At 38.8% G+C, this 26,811-nt stretch overlaps 1 protein-coding gene across 5 annotated transcripts in view; it reads left to right on the top strand.

The window, feature by feature from the left end:
- ptprea (protein tyrosine phosphatase receptor type Ea) overlaps positions 1-21,414 on the top strand; it is a 68,912-nt gene extending 47,498 nt beyond the window's left edge. For 2 of the 5 annotated variants that reach the window (XM_033984736.2, XM_055229334.1), the window contains 15 exons: positions 32-122; positions 2,738-2,814; positions 3,578-3,614; positions 4,164-4,261; positions 7,050-7,169; positions 7,692-7,855; positions 9,018-9,153; positions 9,701-9,850; positions 12,060-12,153; positions 13,049-13,125; positions 13,646-13,780; positions 14,508-14,633; positions 17,579-17,730; positions 18,501-18,636; positions 19,319-21,414. In XM_033984736.2, the coding sequence (XP_033840627.1) occupies positions 32-122; positions 2,738-2,814; positions 3,578-3,614; positions 4,164-4,261; positions 7,050-7,169; positions 7,692-7,855; positions 9,018-9,153; positions 9,701-9,850; positions 12,060-12,153; positions 13,049-13,125; positions 13,646-13,780; positions 14,508-14,633; positions 17,579-17,730; positions 18,501-18,636; positions 19,319-19,393 (1,668 nt within the window). In that variant the 3' untranslated portion in view covers positions 19,394-21,414. The remainder of the gene's footprint in view (positions 1-31; positions 123-2,737; positions 2,815-3,577; positions 3,615-4,163; positions 4,262-7,049; positions 7,170-7,691; positions 7,856-9,017; positions 9,154-9,700; positions 9,851-12,059; positions 12,154-13,048; positions 13,126-13,645; positions 13,781-14,507; positions 14,634-17,578; positions 17,731-18,500; positions 18,637-19,318) is intronic. The other 3 variants (XM_033984734.2, XM_055229333.1, XM_033984735.2) reach the window with 3 other exon arrangements.
- Positions 21,415-26,811: the final 5,397 nt, after the last annotated feature.

Here is a 26,811-nt window from a genome sequence, read left to right as displayed (position 1 = left end):
CTTTCATGTCTGACTGTTTTGTTGTGTCCAGTCTCTCCCGGGTGGACATGTCCAGGGCTCATATGAAGAGGCCAACAGAGAGGACAACAAGGAGAAGAACAGATACCCCAACATCCTGCCATGTGAGTACTGTACTACGACTACTGCAAAATGTACAACAGCTACTGCAAAATGTACGACAGCTACTGCTAAATGTACGACAGCTACTGCAAAATGTACGACAGCTACTGCAAAATGTACTACAGCTACTGCTAAATGTACTACCACTGCTGCAAAATGTACTACAGCTACTGCTAAATGTACGACAGCTACTGCAAAATGTACTACAGCTACTGCTAAATGTACTACCACTGCTGCAAAATGTACTACAGCTACTGCTAAATGTACTACCACTGCTGCAAAATGTACTACAGCTACTGCTAAATGTATTACAGCTACTGCTACTATTGCTATTGCACAACGTACGACAGCTACTGCAAAATGTACTGTAAAACATACTTACAACTACTACAAAGGATAATACAACTACTGCAAAATGTACTACAGCTACTTCTAAATAAATTACAGCTACTGCTAAATGTACTATCGCTACTGCAAAATGTACTGCAAAACATACTACAGCTACGACAAAACATACTTACAACTACTACAAAGCATACTACATCTAATGCAAAATGTACTACAACTACTCCAAAATGTAGTACAGCTAATGCAAAATGTACTGCAACTACTCCAAAATGTACTACAACTAATCCAAAATGTACTACAACTACTCCAAAATGTACTACAACTAATGCAAAATGTACTACAACTACTCCAAAATGTACTACAACTAATGCAAAATGTACTGCAACTACTCCAAAATGTACTACAACTAATCCAAAATGTACTACAACTACTCCAAAATGTACTACAACTAATGCAAAATGTACTACAGCTACTCCAAAATGTACTACAGCTAATGCAAAATGTACAACTACTCCAAAATGTACTACAACTAATGCAAAATGTACTACAGCTACTCCAAAATGTACTACAGCTACTGCAAAATGTACTACAACTACTCCAAAATGTACTACAGCTACTCCAAAATGTACTACAGCTACTCCAAAATGTACTACAACTACTCCAAAATGTACTACAACTACTCCAAAATGTACTACAGCTACTCCAAAATGTACTACAGCTAATGCAAAATGTACTACAACTACTCCAAAATGTACTACAGCTATTCCAAAATGTACTACAACTACTCCAAAATGTACTACAACTACTCCAAAATGTACTACAACTACTCCAAAATGTACTACAGCTACTACAAAATGTACTACAGCTAATGCAAAATGTACTACAACTACTCCAAAATGTACTACAACTAATGCAAAATGTACTACAGCTACTCCAAAATGTACTACAGCTACTCCAAAATGTACTACAGCTAATGCAAAATGTACTACAACTACTCCAAAATGTACTACAGCTACTCCAAAATGTACTACAGCTACTCCAAAATGTACTACAGCTAATGCAAAATGTACTACAACTACTCCAAAATGTACTACAGCTACTCCAAAATGTACTACAGCTACTCCAAAATGTACTACAGCTAATGCAAAATGTACTACAACTACTCCAAAATGTACTACAGCTACTCCAAAATGTACTACAGCTACTCCAAAATGTACTACAGCTAATGCAAAATGTACTACAACTACTCCAAAATGTACTACAGCTACTACAAAATGTACTGCAAACTACTCAAAACGAGCAATACCATAACCACCACCAATCTTTTTTTCCATGGCCAACGCCGATACAGATTTACAAGAAAATGATGGCAGAAGTTCTGACAATATATTTGGCTAATTTGTGTGGACGATTTTAATCATTCCACCACAGCCCCGTTTCACCACAAACCAATGAGAGAGTTTTGTCATTACATCTTCTACACAAGATCATTTTGATGGACCCCAAACATGGAAAATAAATCATATCTTAAAGTTCCCATATGACTCTATTCTCTGATCTCTGCTCTAATGTTGTTTCCTCATCACAAACAGACCTGGAGTTGTGTTTTGTTTCATTGTTTAACACACAAACCCTGCATATTTAGGTTTTGTTCTTCTCTCAAACTGAAAACACTCTGTTCCACCTTGTGATGTCATCAAGTGGTAATACAGGAAGTGCTCTACTGTGTTTTTAAACTCCATACACCTTCACTAGAATCATTTGGATAATTTGAACTTTGACATTTCCGATCTCTACTGAACTCAGTGTAAAAGGAGCTGTTAACTTGAAAACTACCACTTCATGACATCACAAGGTGGAACAGAGCATTTTGAGCTTTGGAGATGCAGACAGACTAATAATAAAGTGTTACTCAAACATGTGTGAATGAAACAAAACACAACTCCAGGTGTGTTTTTGAGGAGGTAGCAGTATTAGAACATGACTTAAAGCTACAAGAGTCAGTTTGTGTAATATTGGACCTTTGAGACGTAATGAAAAAAACACCTCTGCTTCATCACACACACACACACACCCCCACCCCCACCCCCACACACACACACACACACACATAATGTTCACTTGCTTCCAAATATAGCCCACACCCAAACTAAAATGTAACGTAAATATTCATGTTTTTGTGCCATCTCCTCTGATGTAGTCTCCATAGGTCCTTGTTTAAGCTTGTATTTTCCTAAGCCTGATTTAACCTGTGCTTTTCCACGTCCAGACGATCATTCTCGAGTGGTGTTGACTCAGCTGGAGGGAGTTCCCAGTTCAGACTACATCAACGCTTCCTACATCGACGTGAGCCATATTTTCCAACTTTCTGGTCATGTTTAAAGTGCATTTGGCAGGTTTTCATGGTTTTCCAGTTTGTGTTTATTGCTTTGGCGGGATAGTACCTGTGCTAAATATTCATTATGGTTTTTACATCACTTAAGTGGCTGTTTGTGGAAAAAAGTTGAGACAAAAATACAGGAAGTAGTAGTGAGTACCTCTACCATAGACTGTATGAACATAGACTGTGTAAAGAAGTGGACGAAGTGAGTGTGACGTCACCCACAGCGTTCAGTCAAATGAAGCTCATCGAGCCGTTATAATTTGGAATCGAGTTGCATATTCGGAATTTTGACTGCAAGTATCATAGCAACCAAAGAGCCAATCCGGAGCGAGGCTGATGAAGGTAACACCCCTTCCTGCCTGTACTGCTGGTTTAAGAGGGAGTGGGCACTTAGCAACGCTGTCAATCAAACCTGTTGCTAACACTAGCGGGAGAGACCTCAGGGAAAGACGGCGCCTGATTTGTCTGTTATGAATGTTCATATCTTGATTTACAGACACAATAGTGAAATAAAAACATCAGGATCATGTAGAGCGGGTTAATACGAACATTTAAGACCAAAATGATGAGTCTGGCAGCAACAGTTACAGAGAGAGGGGACACAGTTTTTCAATAGAGAGTGAATTGGAGCCAGAGTCTACGGGTGGACTTAACTTGTCTTATGCACTTTAAACAGTAAAACAAGATTGTGTACGGCTTATTGAATTATTGTGTTTTTTTCTACAGGGTTTTACAGAAAAGAACAAGTTCATAGCAGCACAAGGTAAAAAAAAAATATTAGTTTGAAATATTTTGATGTTAAAGTTCTAATATTAGGCTAAACTGACTCTTGAGTCATGTTCTAATGATGTTACCTCCTCAAAAACAGACCTGAAGTTGTGTTTTGTCTCATTCACACATCTCCAAAGCTCAAAATGCTCTTTTCCACCTTGTGATGTCATGAAGTGGTAGTTTCCAAGTTAACAGATCCTTTTATCTTTATTTCAGCAGAGATTGGCAATTCCAGGGTTGAAATTATTCAGATGATTCTAGTGAAGGTGTATGGAGTCTAAAAAGACAGTAGAGCACTTCCTGTATTAGCACTGGATGACATCACAAGGTGGAACAGAGTGTTTTCAGTTTGAGGGAAAAACTCAGCCTAAATATGCAGGGTTTGTGTGTTAAACATGTGTGAATGAAACAAAACACAACTCCAGGTCTGTTTTTGTTAGAAAAAATTAGAACATGGACCAGAAAACAGCATAATATGGGCCCTTTAAGATGCTAACATGCTAACACGCTAACATGCTAACGTGAATGTTTTGTTGTGTAGGTCCAAAAGAAGACACAGTGGCAGATTTCTGGAGGATGATTTGGGAACAGAAAGTAGCGACAGTCGTCATGTTGACAAATCTGAAAGAGAGAAAAGAGGTGAGATCAGCCATGTTTTATTTTGACATTTAGTTTTGAAATTTGAGTTATTCCATTTCAAGTATACGTGATACTCAAGATTAATCAAAACATATAGCATTGTGGTCTCGGTTGTCATTTTTTGCAGCCGCCATTTTGAATATTATAGTTTAAAAAGTTTTAGATACCAGGGTGTCCTCCTGTCTCCTGTACATTTACATTTTTGTCCCTCCATTTACAATTTCAGTATCTGTCCCACTCAACAGTTTGTATGTGAACAGATCTTTATATAAAAGTGAAAGTAAAATAAACTCATATTACTCGGTAAGTGTTTCACAACATTCAGTGGAACTTCTTCACCATATTGCAAAATTTGTACCATGATTATTCTGAAAGATGAAACTTATTACTGAGAAGTACCAGACTAAGACCACAGTGATACTTTGCAACTAAAGGTACTACTCTGTCTGAAGCTCTCTCAAAATACTCTGTTCCACCTTGTGATGTCATCAAGTGGTAGTTTTCAAGTTAACAGCTCCTTTTACCTTTAGTTCAGTAGAGATTGGTAATTGTAGGTCTGAAGGTGTATGGAGTTTAAAAACACAGTGGAGCAGTTCCTGTATTACCACGTGACATCACAAGGTGGAGCAGAGTGTTTTGAGTTTGAGAGAAGAACTCAGACTAAATATGCAGGGTTTGTGCGTTAAACATGTGTGAATGAAACAAAACAAAACTCCAGGTCTGTTTGTGATGAGGAAACGACATTAGAACAGAGATCAGAAAACAGCGTAATATGGGCCCTTTAATCAGAGCTTTGTTTTAACACAATCTGGGGAGAAAGATCTGATTTGTGCTGTTAAACAAGTCCCTCTCAAATAACATTATACCACAAGCTAGCTAGCTAACCACGATCATGTAGAGCGGGTTAATACGAACAATTTAAGACCAAAATCACGAGTCTGACAGCAGCAGTTACAGAAAGAGGGGCCACTGTTTTTCAATAGAGAGTGAATTGGAGCCATGAAGGACCCAGAAATGCGCTCAGGATCACTTCCTATTTGGACCATGGCGGCTAGCAGGTTAGCTATGTCCGTTTATATACACAGCCTGTGCTTTGAGAGTAAAGCCAATCTCAACTAAAATGTTCAAATGACAGCCGAGCGTTTAAAATGAGGCTACACTAAGAGAAATGAAGGAACCACTACAGGGGCGAACTACATTTAAAACAGCGATGCAAACATGGAACAGTATCTTGAAATCTGTACAGAAATATTTTTGAATGATAGACTGTGTACACCGGCGTATGAATGTGTGTGTGAATAGGTGAATGGTTCGAGTGTCTTTAAAGTGAAAAAGTGCTACATAAAAATTTTATCGTTCACCATTTATATCAATATGGCTGTAGTTTTAACCATAGCAGTCCCATACGTTTTAAAATCCATGCCCCGTCCTCGTTCTCTGCCTCTCGAGACATAAACCGCACGTTCCTCTCCTGATCCTCACTGAACGAGGTCTAACCCGATCGATACGAGGAGGAATAGAGGGGATTTGAATCAGCGAGCGCCGCTTTAAAATCAATGGGGACGTAATGGTGTGATGAGGTCCTGAAGGGTCCGTCGTTTCAGAGATGTGGGGGTTTAAATGAAGAGCAGGCCCCGTCTCTGTGCGTGTAATTTAGACTGAGTGGACTCGGGTTTACCTCTTCAAAGTCAAACTGGACCCCGCTGATCGTCAATATAGTTTAAACTGCTCATATTACGCTGTTTTCTGATCTCTTTCCTCATAACAAACAGACCTGGAGGTGTGTTTTGTTTCATTCACACATGTTTAACGCACAAATCCTGCATTTTTAGGCTGAGTCCTTTCCTCAAACTGAAAACACTCTGTTCCACCTTGTGATGTCATGAAGTGGTAATACAGGAAGTGCTCCACTGTGTTTTTAAACTCCATATTCCTTCACATTTAGAGTCATTTGGATCATTTCAGCCCTGGAATTGCCAATCTCTACAGAACAAAAGTTAAAAAGTAGATGCTAACTTGAAAACTTGAAAAATCACTTCATGACATCACGAGGTGGAACAGAGCATTTTGAGCTTTGGAGATGTTACAGAATAATAATAAAGTGTTACTCAAACATGTGAATGAAACAAAACACAGCTCCAGGTCTGTTTTTGAAGAAGAAACAGCATTAGAACATGGCATAAAAAGTAAAAGTTGGTGGTTCCTCTTCCCACTGTGACAAAAGCTTTATTATGAAATGATTTGAACGTTTGTGTTTTTGCTTTGTTCCTCTGTTCCTCCTTTAAAAATACCAGATTTTGTTCATTATTTTTTACATTTTTTAGCCTTCCAACTACACTCACTTCAAATTATAAACCAGATGTCTTGTCTAGATGGTTTCTCTGTCAGTTCCGTAGTAGTTTACCCATTGGAGACTGGATGTAAGAGCTCCACCTGCTGGCGCACTGAGGAAAAAACTCTAGCTTTGACGTTGGTTAGCTGTGGGTTAGCGGAGGAGACAGTGGCTCAGTTGGTAGTGCGTTTGTCCACTGATCTGAAGATTGGCGGTGCGGTTACGCTCTCACAGATGAATGTTGTCGTTGTGTCCTTGAGCAAGACACTTAACCCACCACGCCCCCAGTGTCTGTGATGTAAAGTGCTTTGAGGGTCTTGAAGGTGGAAAAGCGCTATATATATATATAAACAGGTGAAGGTGAATGGTTTTATACATAGTTAAAAACCTCAAAGTCTGTTTAACGTGACATTACCTAAAGAATAACCAACAGTGTGTGTTTGTCGCCCCCTACAGGACAAATGTTACCAGTACTGGCCGGACCAGGGCTGCTGGACATACGGGAACATCCGAGTGGCAGTGGAAGACTTCACTATCCTCGTGGACTACACCATTCGCAAGTTCTGTGTACAAAATGTAAGTTACTTTGATTATTATTCTGCATATTTATGTAACAAGTTTATAATTTTATCCTTGCCTTTCCCCTTTATCTAGATTAAGTTTTCAAACTCAGAAAATCAGTTTGAATTTACATAGCATTACATTATTATTAACTACACACCATATTGCCTGAAACTGCAATATAAAGAAAATTAAAATTTATTTAAAAAAAAAAAAAAAAGAAGAAAGAAAAAAAGAAAGAAAAAAACTGCAAAATAAAATGTAATAATAAACATTTTTAAGAATTTATTTTAATTTATGTTTTGAGGAAAAAAATTATAAAAAATGATATGCTTTTCTGTCTATGGGTGTCTGAAATTAGGACTGTTGCCATAGCGATTAACAATTTAAAACAAAATATTATATCTATATGGGAAAACATTATTTAATCCATATGACATGAAGCTGAAACCTAAAATCAGGCTGTATATTTTTACACTGGTGCTTTTTATCTGAAGTATTTTGTTTTAAATAGTTTTGTTGGTTGTTTTGTTGCAGCAGGCCTCAGACACGGGTAAAAGCGCTCGTCTGGTCACTCAGCTCCACTTCACCAGTTGGCCGGATTTCGGAGTTCCCTTTTCTCCGATCGGAATGCTCAAATTCCTCAAGAAAGTCAAAACTGTCAACCCTCCTTTCTCCGGACCCATCGTTATTCACTGCAGGTTTGTCACGAGATGTTTCCCATAATCCCTTTGTTTCATAACAGTTTAAACTCATCACTGCTCACTCTATAGAAAAGCAGATTGGCCATCGCTCTCAGAAGAACAACCCTGTGCAAATGTATTTATAAAGTGTATTTTTAAAATGTATTCATAAAATGTATTTATAAAATGTATTTATAAAATGTATTTATAAAATGTATTCATAAAATGTATTTATAAAATGTATTTATAAAATGTATTTATAAAATGTATTTATAAGGGACGATGATGATCTCACCTGAGACCACGAGTGTGTATGTCTGAAAACTGAACAGAGAGGGAGGAGAGAGGGAAGAGGAGAGAGGAAGGAGAGAGGAAGGAGAGAAGGAAGAGGAGAGAAGGAAGAGGAGAGAGGGAGGAGAGAGGGAGAGAAGAGGAGGAGAGAGGGAGAGAGAAGGAGGAGGAGAAAGGGAGGAGAGAGTGAGAGAAAAGGAAGAAGAGAGAAGGAGGAGGAGAGAGGGAGGAGAGAGCAAGAGGAGAGGAGGAGAAAGAGAGAGGGAGAGAGTTAGGAGAGGGAGAGAGAAAATGACGAGATAGGGAGGCAGGAAAGAGGGAGAAAGAGAGAAAAGGAGGAGAGAATTAGGAGAGAGAGAGGAGAAGAGAGAGGAGAGGGGAGAGAGAAAGAGGAGGAGAGGGCAGAAATAAATCATGTTATCAGTTCATATACACTGAATATTTATAATTTTGCTCTTTGCACCAACATAACCAACATTTGGCTGAGTTAAGCGTCTTGCCCAAGGACACAACCACAGTATTCATCTGTGGGAATCACACCGCCAACCTGTGGGTTAGTGGGTCTGGCTGCTCTAACAATGATGCTTATGTTAAGAGGGGGATTTCAAACCGCCAACCTTCTGATCAGTGAACACTCTATAAACTGAGCCACTGTGGCCCTGTTACTGTGATGTGTGAGCTGTGGTCAGAGCTGCCAATGGTGCAGATTGGCAGCCTCGCTTCTGTCAGTCTGCCCCAGGGCAACTGTGGCTACAATACTATCTCACCACCACAGAGTATGGAGAGAATAAATAATGCAATGTTTTGTTTGGTTGTCTTGAAAGCCACTATATAAATCCACAGCTTTATTATGATGAAGTGAATCATTGTTTTTGTTTCCTGTGCTCAGCGCCGGAGTGGGGAGGACAGGGACGTTCATTGTGATTGACGGGATGATCGACATGATGCACACGGAGCAGAAGGTCGACGTGTTTGGGTTTGTGTCCAAGATCAGGGAACAGCGCTCTCAGCTCATTCAAACAGATGTAAGTCACACTAACATCGCCCCCTGCTGGTGCCACAGGGATGTAATGCAGATTTTATCCACAGAGTTTGGGGGTAAAGTGGTGAGGGGCACTTCACAAAGGGCTGATAGTAGTAGTAGTAGTAGTGGTAGTAGTATTGTTGTTAGAATAGACAGGTAATCCAGGAATTTTCCCTGTTTTTGTTCACACAGTCAAAAACAAAACTGACTGAAACTGAAAATCAATACCAAACCTTTTATCTGATCCAGTGGTGGAAGGTAACAAACTAGTAAAGTACTGTTCTTATGTAGAATTTTGAGGTATCTCTACTTCACTTAAGTACATTTTACAGTGTGTACTTTTTACTTTTACTTCACTACATTTGAGAGCAGTATGTGTACTTTCTACTCCACTACATTTTTAAACAGGACTGAAAAGTAAAAAGTAGTTTCATATGATTTGAGGGGTTATTTTGACCATGTTCGATCTCAGAGAATAGTGTTATATTGGCCCTTTAAGTCAGTTTTGTTTTGTTAACGTACCTCGTTTTTTCTGTGTTTTGTCCCAGATGCAGTACTCGTTCATATACCAGGCCCTCCTTGAATACTACCTCTATGGAGACACAGAGCTGGACGTGTCGTCGTTAGAAGGACATCTGCACAAACTGCACAACACCTACACAGACGGAGACCGGGTCGGGCTCGAGGAGGAGTTCAAGGTAACCAGGGCTACATTTAACGCAGCATTATGCAACTTTCTTCTCATATATACGTTTAAAAATACATGACTGTGAACATTAGTGGTGTACCAAGGGGTTTGTGAGAGCTAGAAAATAGTGAGGGCAGTGTTTCTCAAACTGTGGTACTTGGACATGTCTTCGCTTTGTGGGTTTTGTCTGATTTTGAGTTCATTTGATCAGTTTTTCAGTTCTCTTTTGGATACGTTCCTGTTTAGAACTACAGCGGATATGATGATGTAGTCCACTTTTAGACTTCGTTTAGTCCTAGATTAGACCTGGAATAGTCCTGGTGTAGATCTGGTTTGGATCTGGTGGTACTCGGAAAGCCACGTTTAAGAGCCACGGAGTTAGATAAAAATACCTCCCTTCTCAAGTCCCAACATCATGTGTGCCACTTTTTAGTGCACTGGTACAAAAATGTGAATTACATAATCGTCTGCCAAGCTGTTGAATTGTTATATGTAAACATTTTAAACAGGTTTCCAAATGTATACAATGTAAAGAAAAAAAACAAGCAAAAAAAAAACAAAAACAATGCAATGACACAGTACAGAAACCAAGACCAAAACATTTCTAATGGCAAAAATATATGTTATTTATGTCATTTATCACCAGTTTTTCCACATAATTAGCCTGGATCAACACGTTTTTATTGAATTGGAATCATAGACTGTATATATAAACGGACATAGCTAACGTGCTAGCCGCCGCATTCCAAATAGGAAGTCATCATAGACGCGCTTCTGGCTTCAATTCACTTTCTATGTAAAAACTGTGGCCCCTCTCTCTGTAACTGCTGCTGTCACACTCGTCGTTTTGGCCTTAAATGGTTCGTATTAACCCGCCTTACATGACCCTTGTGTTTTATTTCACTATCGTGTCTGTAAATCAGAAACAGAAACCGAAATGCCCCAGTTCCAGTGAGAGCACATTCACTTGATGCAGCGTTGACATATGAACAGAGTTTCTAATGTGATTTTGATTAAATGTTGTAAATATCACAGTTGCACAGTCTTGAGATTCTAAAGCCTCGTCTGGGGCACAGGGCTGATTTCAGTTCTTTCCTCTTCCTCTTCCTCCTCCTCATTCCTCGGCATCCTGTCTCAGCGCCTTCAGATCAAACCGTTTCCTTTTCTTTCTGTGTATGTGTCTACCATCTTTAACCTGTTATATGACTGTTATGTGGCTGGTCCAAGTCAGAACCATTAGATTTATGTTTTAATGAAAGGAATCTGCTCAGAGGGAGGGCATCTGACACACACAGGGAGGGCATCTGACACACACAGGGAGGGCATCTGACACACACAGGGAGGGCATCTGACACACAGGGACATTTTAGAACATGTTGTACTGATCTAAACTACAGGATTAGCAGTTTTTATGCAGAATAAGTTTTGCTGCTGTTATATTCTACTGTTTGAGGACTTTTTCTCATTGAATATATTTATTTTGTTTCTTCTGACAAACTTGTGTCCAGCCAAAGTTAATAATTACTTAAATAATAAAACACAGCCAGATAATCTCCTTAGTAAAACATATTTGATCTTATATAACAACAAATGAACCATGATTTTCCAGTTTGAATTTTGCACGTATGGATTTATTCCTCTAATTTTAAAAGTTGATTGGTCCACACTGGGTTAGTCCTGGTTTGATCCTGGTTTGATCCTGGTTTGATCCTGGTTTGATCCCGGTTCGGTCCCGGTTCGGTCCCGGTTCGGTCCCGGTTCGGTCCCGGTTCGATCACGGTTCGATCACGGTTCGATCACGGTTCGATCACGGTTTGTTTGTAATGTAGACTTGATTTAGTCCTGTTTTAATCCTGGTTTAGTTCCATTTTAGTCCCAAAGAAAGTGAACAAAACCCCAAATTATATCTGTCTATTTTAAAATGTTAGTTTTATTCATGTTAAAGGGGCATTGCAACATTAATCAACATCAAAACAATGAAAGCGAATGCGCCGGAGTTAGCCCATTTTAGCTAATTTCCATCGATAGGCTCTTTGCCAGATGTGAAAGTGAAATCACACATTAAAATAACAAAATACACACACACACACACACACGTCTTTCATCTTAATATCTCCAACTCACTTAAATGCCTCATTTTGTTTTACTTTACCCATTTAATCCCAGCGTTTCCTCATGTTTTTGTTGTTTCCTCATGTTTTTGTTGTTTTCTTTTATAGAAACTGACCAACATGCGGATAATGAAAGAGAACATGAGAACAGGGAATCTTCCAGCAAACATGAAGAAAAACCGCGTGCTGCAGATCATCCCATGTAAGAACACAACCGGATTATTCCGTGTTTAAAATGCTGAAGTTTTGATACATTTTGCTCAGAATTTTCCACAGAATTTCAAAAGTAATCGTAAAAATGTTGCGGTTTAAAATAAATTCTCTGTGTACTCTGTGCTTTGTTGCAATCCTTTTGAAGAATTTAGATTACAGGCCTGGAAAAGTTTTTCTTTTTTTATCCAGATGCCCTGTCAGGTGTGTGGTGTCAATGATCCAAAAACTTCCGTTAAAGTTGCACTATGTTAGCCTTGCAGATCCAGACTGATCTCTCTGTATTTGGTCTCACGTCTGGTCAAACGTTATCGTCCAATCAGATTTGTTTTTTTCAGTGACACGTGAAACGAAGGAGCTCATTGGTCACCTATGATTTATAAATAAAATCACATTTCTCACAACTCAGATTAACATCAGAGTTTAGGCTTTCTTAATTGATTCTGCAGAAATCCGCCATGTTTTTGTGGTCCCTGAACACACCACCCTAAGCCTGTTTGTTCCATATGTCCCTGAACACACCACCCTGAGCCTGTTTGTTCCATATGTCCCTGAACACACCACCCTGAGCCTGTTTGTCCCTGACGTCCCTGAACACACCACCCTGAGCCTGTTTGTCCCTGACGTCCCTGAACACACCACCCTGAGCCTGTTTGTTCCATATGTCCCTGAACACACCACCCTGAGCCTGTTTGTCCCTGACGTCCCTGAACACACCACCCTGAGCCTGTTTGTTCCATATGTCCCTGAACACACCACCCTGAGCCTGTTTGTCCCTGACGTCCCTGAACACACCACCCTGAGCCTGTTTGTCCCTGACGTCCCTGAACGCACCACCCTGAGCCTGTTTGTCCCTGTTTCTCTGAGTCGTTTCCTGTGTGTTTCAGATGACTTTAACCGAGTCATTCTGTCCATGCGACGAGGTCAAGAGTTCACCGACTACGTCAACGCTTCATTTATAGATGTAAGATACTAGTACTACTACTACTGCTAGTACTACTGCTACTGCTACTACCATTTCTACTACTATTTGTACTACTACTACTTACTATTACAACTTACTACTAGACCGACCAAAGTCAATACTTGATTCATAACTGTAAGGGCAATATATAGCTCATATATTATTACTGTTACTAGTACTAGTATTACTACTACTACTACTACTACTACTACTACAACACCAACTACGTCAACACTTCATTCATAGATGCAAGATACTAGTACTACTATTTTACATTATTATATTGTTATTATTATTTTACTTGGCTTTTTTTCACAATCTGTTTTTATACAAGCTGAGAAGAAGAAAACTTGTCAAGTCCCTCCCCCATCTTCCATAAGGACACAAATCAAACTCTTTGTTTATGCTTCCTATTCCTATTGCTCTACTCCTTGTGCATTAAAAGACACATTTTAACAAGTTCAGTATCTCTTTGTAAACCCCAGCATGACTCCCCTCACTGTGTGTTTTGTGTTTCCAGGGTTACAGGCAGAAGGACTACTTCATCGCGACTCAGGGCCCTCTGCCGCACACAGTGGAGGACTTCTGGAGGATGGTCTGGGAGTGGAAGTGTCACTCTATTGTAATGCTCACAGAACTCCAGGAGAGGGAGCAGGTGAGTTGAGGATGAATGTGCAGACACAGAAAGAGAGTGGAGGAACAGGGGGCGCTCACGTTCAACATACAGCACAGTATTGTCTCGATTTCAAATTAACACCAACTTTTTAATATTTATGACGTGTATGTCCATGACTCTGATGTTTTTAATTACAGATTAGTCAAAACCTGTGGTGGAAGAAGTACTCAATTTTGCTACTTAATTAAAAGTACTGATACTCAAGTAAAAGTAAAAGTATTAAAGTACCCCTTAGAGTAAAAAGTAAAAGTATTTCTTGCAGATTTTGAGTCTTATGGAGCTTCAAATGTGGTGATTTTGATAAAGATTTGAGCATTTGAAGTACAGATACCTAAAATACTTAAGTACAGTACTATAATACTTGCACTTTGTTATGTTCCACCACTGCCGAATACCTGTATTAAAACATATTACATAAGTACTTAATATTCAGAGTACTGTGTTCTGAATACTTAAAATGCATTCCCATTAAAACAACTCTATGTTTATTAGGCATTTATTTATCCCTTACAGTACATATATTTTTCTTTACATACACAATTTTGGTATTTATTAAAGGTTTAGTGAATTGAGTTCTAGTTTTATCTTGTCTGTAAACAGATTCTGTTTCATTATAATCTCACGATGTTCCTAGGCTCGTGTTCCCGTTGATTCTGTGTAATTCTATTGCTAATTAGTTTTATCGTTTGTATCTGTTTGTTTCCAGGATAAGTGCTGTCAGTACTGGCCCACGGAGGAAGCGGTGTCGTATGGGGACTTCAGGGTGGAGCTAAAGGCTGATACTGTGTGTGACACGTTCAGCCTCAGAGACTTGGTACTGTCCCATGTGCCGGTGAGGACCCTACACCTCCAGTACACGGATTATTTATATAAAACTGTTTGCACATAAGGAGCAGTGAGGATCTGTCTTTAGCAAATGAACTTAAATGAATCAAAAGGCCACTGAGGTGTTGTCTGAGGTGTTGTGTGTAGTAGTAGTAGTAGTATTTTAACACAATTTACAAACAAAGTGGGTTTTTCAAAGTAACAAAATATTCAAAAAAATGTCTTTGACAGTTTACAGGTACAAAAGGCTTTAACAATTTCATTATACTCTACCGATCAAAAGTTTGGACCATAGACTGTATAAAGAAGTGGACTAAGTGAGTGTGACGTCACCCACAGCGTTCAGCTCCAGTCAAATGAAGCTCATCGAGGCTAGAGCAGTTATAGCGGCGAATGTGGAGCAGAGTTCCATATCTGGAATTCTGACCGCAGGTATCATAGCAACTAAAGAGCCAATCCGAAGTGAGGCTGTTGAAGGTAACGCCCCTTCCCGCATCACTGGTTTAGCATGAGCAAGCGCTTAGCAACGCTGTCAGTCAAACCTGTTGCTAACGCTAACAGGAGCAACCTCGGGGAAAGACGGCGTCTGATTTGTCTGTTATTATGTTCATATCTTGATTTCTAGACACAATAGTGAAATAAAAACCCCAGGATCATGTAGAGCGGATTAATACGAACATTTTAAGACCAAAATGACGAGTCTGACAGCAGCAGTTACAGAGAGAGGAGCCACAGTTTTTCAATAGAAACTGAATTGGAGCCAGAGTCAATGGTTTGGACATGCCCTCTCATTCAATGTTTTTTTCTTTCTTTTTACTACTTTCTACATTTTATATACAATCAGAACACATCAAACATATAAAGCAAGACATATGGAATTATGTAGCAAAGAAAAAACTCTATTACTAAATATTTATCGACACAGCAGAGGGGGGCTGCGTTGAGGATTTGAATTTAAAATATAAAAAAAAAAAATTTAGTAGCAGTAATTACTTTTTTCTTTACAACATAACTCCACTTATAGTTGTGTATCTATGTATGAATCAAAACGAACTGAAATAAGTCCAAACTCAAAGAGACGATAACAGGGCGATAAAATGTTCATTGAGTCCAGTTACACGAGACAATATTTGAAGCACTGCTCTCACATCTGTTTCTCTTTTGACTTTCTCACAGCTGCGCGTTATGAGCTCGTATTTCAGCCTAAAATCAAACTTGTGGATTTAATCTCGTTGAAGCACTCAGAAAACTGTGTGTAAGTGTGTTAGGCTCAGAAATGGACCAGAGCTCAGTGAGTCAGCGGCTGTTTGCAGTAAAGAGCGTCTCCAAATATATCCCCAGGTTTTACACAGACAGACACGTTTTATTTGAATTAATTTTAGTGTTTAGATCAGCTGTCTGCGCCCCAACTGATTCTGAAAGGCCCACAGAGTCGCTTCTCTCACTTAAATCTGCAGCATGACACAGAAACAACTGTCTGGGCTTGTGTCATGCATTTGCAGACAGATGTGTAAAAGGGTCTAATAAAATAAATACAACAAAATACAAATATAGATATAAACAGTTACCATATTTTCCGGACTATAAGTTGCACTTTTTTCATAGTTTGTCAGACTTATACTCAGATGTGACTTATATGTAAAATTGTTAAAATATATAATTGACAACCTCATGGGGGCCGGAGCTGTGTATCTTTTTTGACGGGGAGGGTCCACCACTTGCCTTGTCTCCACAGAGAGGTTATCATGCATCTTAGAATGTTCCATAGAGTGCTTTATAAACATGTCCATCCTGCATTTATTTTTATGAGAATTTTTATTGTTCAAAAGCCTGCATTCTTACACTGAGTGAGTTCACCTCTCCGCAGATCTGACCTGTAATTTTACCGGCAGCGTCACCATTTTTTCTTTCTCTAGACAAACTATTAGCATCACCATAGAGACGAGCAGATGGATAGATTGAGCAGATACTTCTGTTGTTAAATCTACTCTTATCTATCTATCAATTTATATATATATATATATATATATATATATATATATATATATATATATATATATACATATACATATACACACACACTCGTCTATTAAAAATTCCGTGTGAGATTCCATTAATTCCGTGTGTGTTCATCAAACCCCACCCCCTCGCCCACTGTACATTGTTATTCCAGATGTAGAACGAGACAATGGTTTTAATCTGGCTCCTCTGTGCACGAACTGGGAGCGGAAATGTGCCAGGATGTCTTTAAAGTCATTACGTTAGCTCCGCCCCTCATAAAGCAGAGGGTTAATTTGATTGGCCGCACACACCTCTGTACTTCCTGCTCCACTTATCCTCTGTTAGCGGCTGATCGCTCCGTGCTGCTCGCATTAGGAGACATATAGCTGAGGTAAATCTCATTTCAAAGGTATTCTGATCCCGACGTGAACGCACTTCCTCCCCAGAGGGGGCAGTAATGAGTTACATTCACTCTGTCATATTTGTTTGTGTAACTTTTAGATGAATCGTACTTCAGAGAGTACTTTCACCACTGAGTACTTTGAGTTAATTTGGTAATATTGATGATATTTCATACATATTTTTCATGCTAAAGTTTATTTTTGTTTTGTCTAATTAGGTGTGTCAAGTTTATTCATGATTACACTTATTGCTCTGTATTTAAAGCCACAGGAATCATGCAGAGGATGTGATGCCTCCAGAAAGTTTAAAAGATGCAAAGATTTAAATTCAGTATTTGAACAATAAGAGTCATATAGAGTGTTTCTGTTATTACCCACAAAACTCTTTTTGTCGACATGTTTTATCGCTAAAACTTTGTCTTCCTGTTCACAATTTGCCACAAACACACACATGATTTTAAAAATAAACTGGTTTGAAACAGCTTTTATTTCGTTACACTAGACACCTGTAAAAAAAGTCACAGACATTTATTCACATCTGTCTCTCCAGGAGAAACAGACTCGTCTGATCCGACACTTCCATTTCCATGGCTGGCCTGAGATCGGGATCCCAGCCGAAGGCAAAGGGATGATCGACATCATCGCCGCCGTCCAGAAGCAGCAGCAGCAGTCAGGCAACCACCCCATAGTGGTACACTGCAGGTACTACAAGTACTACAGGAGAAAGTACCCAACCCACAGTCGTACACTGCAGATAGTCTACTACATATAAATACTAAAGGAGAAAGTACTCGTACACATGTACAAAGTGGAGCGATGCAGGTACTTCAAGTACTACAGTAGAAAGCAGTGCTCATAGACTGTATAAAGAAGAGGACTAAGGGAGTGTGACGTCACCACAGGGTTTGGCTCCAGTCAAATGAAGCCGAACAGAGTTCCATATCTGGAATTCTGACAGCGAGTATCACAGCAACCAAAGAGCCAATCCAGAGCGAGGCTGTTAATGGTTTGCTCAAACTATACACTATTTTTACTTTTCAGTCCAGTTCAAAAATGTAGTGGAAAGTACAGATACTGCTCTCAAATGTAGTTAAATAAAAATAAAAAGTATTAACTTTAACTTTAAATTTACATAAGTAAAGTACAGATATCTAATTTGTCCTTAAGTACTACATTTTACTTCCCATCACTGCTATAGCTTGAACTTTAAGACTGTACTGAGGAAAAACACTTGAGTTTATTATTTAGTGCAGCCTCTTTAAATATAATCTGATCTTAAAAGAAAGACAGCACAGTTAAACTCATCCTCATCTGTAATGGAGGACAGGTGTGTTATGCCCCTCCCCCTCACCTGTCTCATGTCTTGTTGCAGTACAGGTGTGTTATGCCCCTCCCCCTCACCTGTCTCATGTCTTGTTGCAGTACAGGTGTGTTATGCCCCTCCCCCTCACCTGTCTCATGTCTTGTTGCAGTGCGGGCGCGGGGAGGACAGGTACGTTCATCGCTCTCAGTAACATCCTGGAGAGAGTCAAAGCTGAAGGACTCCTCGACGTCTTTCAAACTGTCAAGAGTTTACGCATGCAGAGGCCACACATGGTCCAGACTGTGGTACGTACATGTATACAACATATATACACACACATATATATACACACACACATATACACACACACATATATACACACACACACACACACATACACACACATATATACACACACATACACAAAGAGTTTACACATGCAGAGGCCACACATGGTCCAGACTGTGGTACATACATCTATATACAACACACATGTATCTACCTTACATCTATGTACCTTCATCAGTCACCTGTGTGGAAACCTTGGTGATTTATTGCCTTGTCTGGAATGTCCCACAGTATGGCATTAAACTAACCTCTTATTTATTTGATTACAGATATTTTATTGCTAAATTAATACCATAAAAAACACATGTCCTTTACATATTTGGCCTGAAACTTGGTCTGGTGGTTTCGTCTGTTTCATGGAGATACATACGTTTAATGCCATACTGTGGGACTTTCCTGGCAAAGCAATAGCACCTCCATGGAGACGAGCAGGTGGCACATCCTCCTCTAGAGACATTCAATACATTTCACCAAAAACTGTACAGAAAAGAACAAAATGACATTAAGTTTTTTGTTCATAATGACCTTTTCAGAGTCATGTGTAAATACATTCATTTGTAATTCCCTTTGGCTCATCTCTCCTCCTTCTCCTCCTCCTTCTCCTCCTCCCTCTTCTCCTCCCTCCTCTTCCTCTTCCAGGAGCAGTACGACTTCTGCTACAAGGTGGTACAAGACTTTGTGGACATTTTCTCAGACTATGCCAATTTTAAATGACAAACTCTGCCTTAAAAACATAATTTGTAACGTTATTTTCTAAAAGCTGTTTTTGTGTTTCTTTCACTGGGTCTAAATGATCTTCTATTTTGCTATGCACTTGTCCTATACCGGTTACTAAACAGCGCCTCCTAGCTGTACTATAGTGTATGTTAGCAGATACAACTTGTACATTGAAAAAGTCTATGTATATTTCACATTATGTATGATAATTTGAACCATTTTGTCCCACTGTACAATATGTATTTTAATGTTCATTGCTTTGAGAATTATTTTAAGACTTGTAGTTATTGTAAATGTATTTATGTTTTAGTTCTTTGACGGGAATGTGTTTTTTCAATGTAATAACTATTTTTGCTTTTTATCGAATTTGAGCTAAAATTGACTAAGTTTAACATTGAGCTATGGAACCAGTTGTGAATGTGACAATTTTTCTCACCTAAGCCATATTCTACAGACAGGCAAGAGTCTCCTTCTAGTAATAGTTTGGGATTTTAAGTGCAAAGTGTATGGGGCACAGGTTAAAGCAACATTATGGGATTTTAAAGGTCCAATATTACACAAAACTGACTCTTGTGAGCTTTAAGTCGTGTTCTAATGCTGTTACCTCCTCAAAAACAGACCTGGATAGAACATTAGAACAGATATCAGAAAAAATGTACTTTTTGACATTTCTGGTGGATGCTCCGCCTACTTGTCTCCATGGAGATGTCATTTCTTTGCTTTTAATGTTCTACAGTATAGCATTTAACTCATGGAAACAAGCGGGTGGCACCACTGGACCAATTTAAAGGTCGTCTTATCTTAGTGAAGGTTCATTTTTAGCACATACCGTATAAGTGAATGAATTCAAGATATGTTTAATGCCATACTGCGGAACATTTGAGACAGATAATAACATTTCATACGGTTAATAACATTTCCATGGAGACAAGCAGATGGCGAAACCAACCAGATTTAAGATACAGCTTATAGAGTAATTTGTAGGAATAGACGTCCATCAGCAGACCATTTTAGTCCGGGTTTAGTCCCAGTTTAGTCCTGGTTTGGTCCATAGACTGTATAAACAAGTGGAGTAAGTGAGTGTGACGTCATCCACAGCGTTTGGCTCCAAATGAAGCTCATCGAGGCTAGAGCAGTTATAGCGGACAATTTGGAGCCAAAGTCCATGTTTGGAATTCCGACCAGGAGTATCATGGCAACCAAAGAGCCAATCCGGACCGAGGCTGTTGACGGTAACGCCCATTTCTGTCCGCACCACTGGTTTAGCAGGGAGTGGGTGCTTAGCAACGCTGTCAATCAAACCTGTTGCTAACACTAACGGGGTCAACCTCGGGGAAAGACGCCGCCTGATTTGTCTGTTATAAATGTTCATATCTTGATTTACAGACACAATAGTGAAATAAAAAAAACAGGATCATGTAGAGCGGGTTAATACGAACATTTTAAGACCAAAATGATGAGTCCGACAGTAGCAGTTATAGAGAGAGGGGACACAGTTTTTCAATAGAAAGTGAATTGGAGCCAGAGTCGATGAGCCGGTCTATGGTTTAAGGTTGTGTTCACTTGAGACCATGTTGTGTCATTTTTAAACACCACACAAAATGCAAATTCTAGTGACTTCTTCCACCACATATGGGACTGGGACACTTGGGTAGGATTTCAGACGTGCCTCATTCAAAACAACTTCAAAATCCTAAACTATTCACTTCTGGACTCAAAACAGGAAAACAAGACTCAAAAGCACATGTTTATGAACTAACCTGTTGTAACCTGCTTCAGATCAACTTTTCTTCAATTAATCTTTTATAAATTGGTGCCATTTACTTTCACTGGAGAAGTTTAAATGACCATGTTACTATAGGAACAGATCGATGCAGTAAAACAGATCAGATCCAGATGTTTGGTAGAACATGAGACCATGGCCCACAGTGGAGCTGCAGTGCCTGCCTTTGCCAAAAGCACATATTCCCTCATCAGCAGAAATAATAATAAAGACTTGTTTTGGCTAATTATGAACTAAATGTGTTGAATTGTGTCTTCCATTTAGTTTTATTTATTTATTTGATTTTATTGTTTTAAATGTAGTCACTTTTTAAGGGGAATTTACACGATACTTTTACATTAAAAGTGACTCTTGTGAAGCTTTAAATCATGTTCTGATGCTGTTACCTCTTCAAAAACAGACCTGGAGTTGTTTTGTTTCATTCACACATGTTTGAGTAACACTTTATTATCAGTCTGTCTACATCTCCAAAGCTCAAGATGCTCTGTTCCACCTTGTGATGTCATGAAGTGGTAGTTTGCAAGTTAACAGCTTTCAATTTAAGTTCAGTAGAGATTGGTAATTCCAGGGCTTAAATGATCCAAATGATTCTAGTGAAGGTGTGTGGAGTTTAAAAACACAGTGGAGCACATCCTGTATTACCACATGATGACATCACAAGGTGGAACAGAGTGTTTTGAGGTTTGAGAGAAGAACTCAGTCTAAATATGCAGGTTTGTGTACATTAAACAACATTAGAACAGAGATTAGAGTCATGTGGGACCTTTTAAACTTTTTTTCAGACTTTAAAATTATTATTTAAAAAAAAGTTCTTTTGCATTGTCTAACCTGAAATTTATTATTATTATGTTTATTATTATTATTTGTATTTATATTTTTTATTATAATGTGCATGATTACTTATTTAAATAGAACCCCGCTTGAGGTTGCAAGAACTTCATCCGCTAGTTCACCGAAGAGTGTAGCAGTTTAAATCAGGCTAAAAACAGTAGCTGATTAAGTCAAATTTGGTTAGAATGAGACTGAACCGTAGTCTGTATAAAGACAGAGCCACTCAATCCCGCACAAATGAACCTAACATGTTTTTGATGAGGAATAAGCAACAGGACACGGTTACGTAAATCGCAGTTTTTGTCGATGTTCGTGTTTTTCCCAGAGCCGTTTGAACCTCCCACACAGCGAATGTAAACGTCCACAGCCGTCCACCCTGCGTTTGGCTCAGAACAGGGCTCTTAATCTAAATGACTCCCAAATGTTTGAAAGGAAATCACTAATTACTCTCTCCATTTCACTCGTGTGTGTGTTCTGTTGTCGTGGAAACAGCTACAGGCAAAACAGTTCATTTCAAACACTGCAGACGGAGCGTTTAAAGGGCCCGCACGACGCTGTTTGATGATCTCTGTTCGAATGTTGTAAATCTGTACTGAAGACTACCACTTCATGACATCACAAGGTGGAACAGAGCATTTTGAGCTTTGGAGATGTAGACAGACTAATAAGAACGTTGAGATGTTTGCCCAAATGTGGAAAAGAAGTAAAAAGTTGTCATTCACATCATAATTATCCCATGCAGTTATAAAAATATCTAGAGCCAGGCCCAATATTTTTCAAGATGTTTTTGAACTTTCAGATATTTAACCTGTTCAGATTATTTATTCAAACTAAGATGCATTTGACCCATCCTTCAAAGACGCCGAGGAACTTCACCCGGAGCAGTGGACCCGGCTCCAGAGCTTCATTAGGACGAGAGGTGGAAGGTAACGAAGTAAAAGTAGTAAAGTACTGTGCTTAAGTACCAATTTTAGGCATCTGTACTTTACTTAAGTACATTTTACACTATGTACTTTTTACTTTTACTTCACTACATTTGAGAGCAGTATCTGTACTTTCTACTTCATTATATTTTTGAACTGGAAAGTAAAAGTATTTTTTATTATTGTGTGAGACCTGCAGAAAAGGCTGAGGGTTTAATTTTAACATGTTCAGAATTTAAAAACAAAAAAATACAAATAAAACATAGAAAAAAATGTTCGATTCAGTTGTTTCTGTTGAACAAATTTCAGCTCAAATCTTTATCAAAATCAGTAAATTTGAAGCTTTATGAGACTCAAGACCTACACGAAATACTTTTAATTTTACTCTTGAAGTGCATTTTTAAACAGGAACTTTAATACTTTTACTTAAATCGATTTTTTCATGTGATACGTTTACTTTTGTGTTGTGTGTTTTTGCTCTGGTATCTGTACTTTTACTTAAGTAACAAAATTGAGTGCTTCTTCCATCACTGACCAAGATTATATCTTTGCTGGAGGATTTGACCCAGTGTTGGGCTGATGGGCAAAACCGGACGAGACCCACCCAGACGAGAAAAGGTAAAGATCAAATTCTGATGTGATTTAACAGTTTACGTTTAATATTCTAACAAGAAACTTTAAACTTGGACTTATTTTTGAACGCATTTCATTTATATTTTGCCACTAAAGAGATGAAAAACCCTGCTGTATTTAACAAGACAAAATGAAATAAACGTGTTACCATGTGTGACCAGCAGGTGGCAGTGTAAAGCTGCACTAATCACTGTTGAACTCAGTCTTAATGATTATAAAATGTGATTTATTGTACGGTTAACTGAGTGTAACCTTTAAAGACATTAAAGACATGGTTTATATGAAGCACATTGGAATAATTATCTATAAAAAACCCCTGTTGATTTATACAAGCTGTAAAAAACACAGCTGTAAATATAAGTCTGATTAGATCCTTATGGGCGCCAGATTGACAAAAGTTCTGCAAAAAAAACTTCAAACTTCATTCAAAAGCTATTTTCTCAACTATTGTACCAAATATATACTAACCTCTACTATTTATTTATTTATTTATTTATGCATTATGTATTTATGTAGTTATTTATTATGCATGTATTTATTATTATTATTATTATTATTATTATTATTATTATTATTACATTTGTATTATTTATTTATTTATTGTTAGTAGTAGTACACTAAAAGCATAATAAAAGCAAAAGCATGTTTTTTCATTATGAATGTGTTTACTGTAAATTATACAAGGTAGGCTTGCATCTTCACAAACCTGACTCTTGCTTGGACTGCTTGTTTCCATAGAAATGCTGTTCCTTTGGCTTTAATAGTTCATAGTCTGGTTTATAACGTATCTATCGCCATGGAGAATGTTCCGAAATATGGTTTTAACTTTCTGTTTCCAATCGTGAAGTTGACTTTCCAAATCCAGAAGGTTTCGTACCAGAGCTTTAACAGTTACATCAAAATGGAAATAAAAATCTTAAGTAAAGTTACAAAAAAAAAAGTTAATTTAACATAGGGTAGAGGTAAAACTATTTTCTTTATTCTAATGTTTCCTCATCACAAATAGACCTGGAGTTGTGTTTTGTTTCATTCACACATGTTTGACATGTATTATGTCTCCCTCTGCTGGTGACACCTGGGACTGAACAGTGTTGAAAAGGCTAATTAGCAGTAAGGTGAAATATGGATGTTTTATAGTTAAAACAATACAGGTAATGAATGACAAAGGTCCAGTATAAAGGTTCACACAAACCCTGCATATTTAGGATGAGTTCTTTTCTCAAACGGAAAACACTCTGTTCCACCTTGTGATGTCATCATGTCATAATACAGAAAGTGCTGCACTGTGCTTTTAAACTCCATACACCTTCACTAGAATCGTTTGGCTGATTTCAGCCCCGGAATTGCCAATCTCTACTGAACTAAAGGTAAAAGAAGCTGTTAACTTGAAAACTACCACTTTATGACATCACAAGGTGGAACAGAGCGTTTTGAGCCCCCCCCCCCAGGATTTATGTAGTGGAAGGACTGCAGTTTGTCAGAGGTGGAAGAAGTACTCCATTTTGTTACTTAAGTAAAAGTACAGATACCTGGAAAAGTGCAGTACAGTACTACTTGTACTTGGTTCTGAGTGTTCGTATCCACTTTATGAGACCTGTCCTAGTTTCAGCTCTAAACTTTGTCTGAGAAACTTCAATCCGTCCTACTTAGTGTGTACTTCTAAATACTTGAGTCTCCAAAGGTTTAGTCTGTCACACATTCTGAATGTGTTTTATGAAATGTGTTCAGAGTGAAACAAGAGCTCAGAGTGAGAGATGAGGAGGAGAGGAGGAGGAGAGGAGGAGGAGAGGAGGAGGAGGACACGAGAGGAGGAGGATTAGGAGGAAGAAGAGGATAGGAAACAAGGAGAGGGGGAGAGGAGACGGGGACACGAGGAGGACAGGAGAGGAGAGGGGGAGAGGAATGGAGAGCAGAGGAGAGAGAAAAGAGGGGAGGAGGAGAGGAAGGGAGAGAGAAAGAGAAGAGGAGAGAAAATAGAGAGAGAGGAAAGAGGAGAACAGAGAGGAAAGGAGGTGAGAGGAGAGGAAAGGAGAGAGAAAATGAAAGAGCAGAAGAGAGAAGATAAAGGAGGAGAGAAAAGGGGAGGATAGGGGAGGACAGAAAAGAGGAGAGAGAGCCATAAATAGACAAAGAATGCAGCTAACTGTCAGTAGATTTGCTGATTTTAAATCTTGCGGTTAAAGTTTCACTGTGTCACTTTTCTTTTGGGGGGTCTGCCTGTCCATGGTGATGCTATTGCTTTGCCTGTAATGTTCCGCAGTACGACGCTGAACATATCTATCTCCATGGAGACAAGCAGACAACACCACCGGGCTAATTTTGTTGGCAATACAAACACCTGTAATAAAATAAATACAAGAGAAGTTTAATGCCATAAGGTGGAACATTACAGGCGACACAATAACACCGATATACAGAAAATTAACCTTTAGGCCAAAAGAAAAATTCCATAGTGTGCCTTTAACTTTGAAACATAATTTAAAGACAATAGCGACTTTATATAAATTTGAAGGTCAATAAATAAACAAACACTGGCAGAGATAGCACTGATGTAGCTAAACAACAGAACCAGAGCTAATGTTTGAAAGAACCAGAACCAATCCATTCGATCCAGAGATTTCAAACTAAACTGGCTCCTCCTCCTCCTCTGTCCCCAAGCAACAAACTCATCCAAAGAAGGAAGGGGGAGAATCCAGGTGAGGGAAGAGGAGAATCCGGGTCCACAGAACAGGATCAGGGCATAGGAGGTGCATCTAGAATCCAGTCATCACCGGGCTGTGAGTGGGAGGGCATCTGAAACAGTAGCACTGCCCAGAGAGGAGTGGGACAGGGAACAACTTGTGAATAGCACTGAGGAGTTTTTTTTTTCAGGCTGAATAAATCTGAACATAAAATAATGTGACTCACAAACATAAGATTGAACTGAACTGAGTACCAAATCGTCTACCAACATTTTTGTCAACAACCCTGATCTCTTTGGATCATGTTCCAAATATGTTTTTCTCTTACAGAACGCAAAAGTTATAAAAATATTCCACTTTCTCAGTTTGTCTATTTAAAGCCTCCACTGTAGCATTGACAGTTTGAGCTTTATCTGCCAAATAATCATGTTTCCAGACTGGCTGAAAATAACGATAGCCTCTCTGTGACAAAAAGCATCTTTGTTGACACTTTCCACTTCCTCCCGGACCCGTCGCCATGGTTACGTTCCTCTACCGGAGCACAACAGGCCCAAAAAGGTCAAA

Source organism: Periophthalmus magnuspinnatus, chromosome 19 (assembly GCF_009829125.3).
Source record: "Periophthalmus magnuspinnatus isolate fPerMag1 chromosome 19, fPerMag1.2.pri, whole genome shotgun sequence".
NCBI lineage: Eukaryota > Metazoa > Chordata > Actinopteri > Gobiiformes > Gobiidae > Periophthalmus > Periophthalmus magnuspinnatus.
This window is presented reverse-complemented; position numbering and strand designations above follow the sequence as displayed.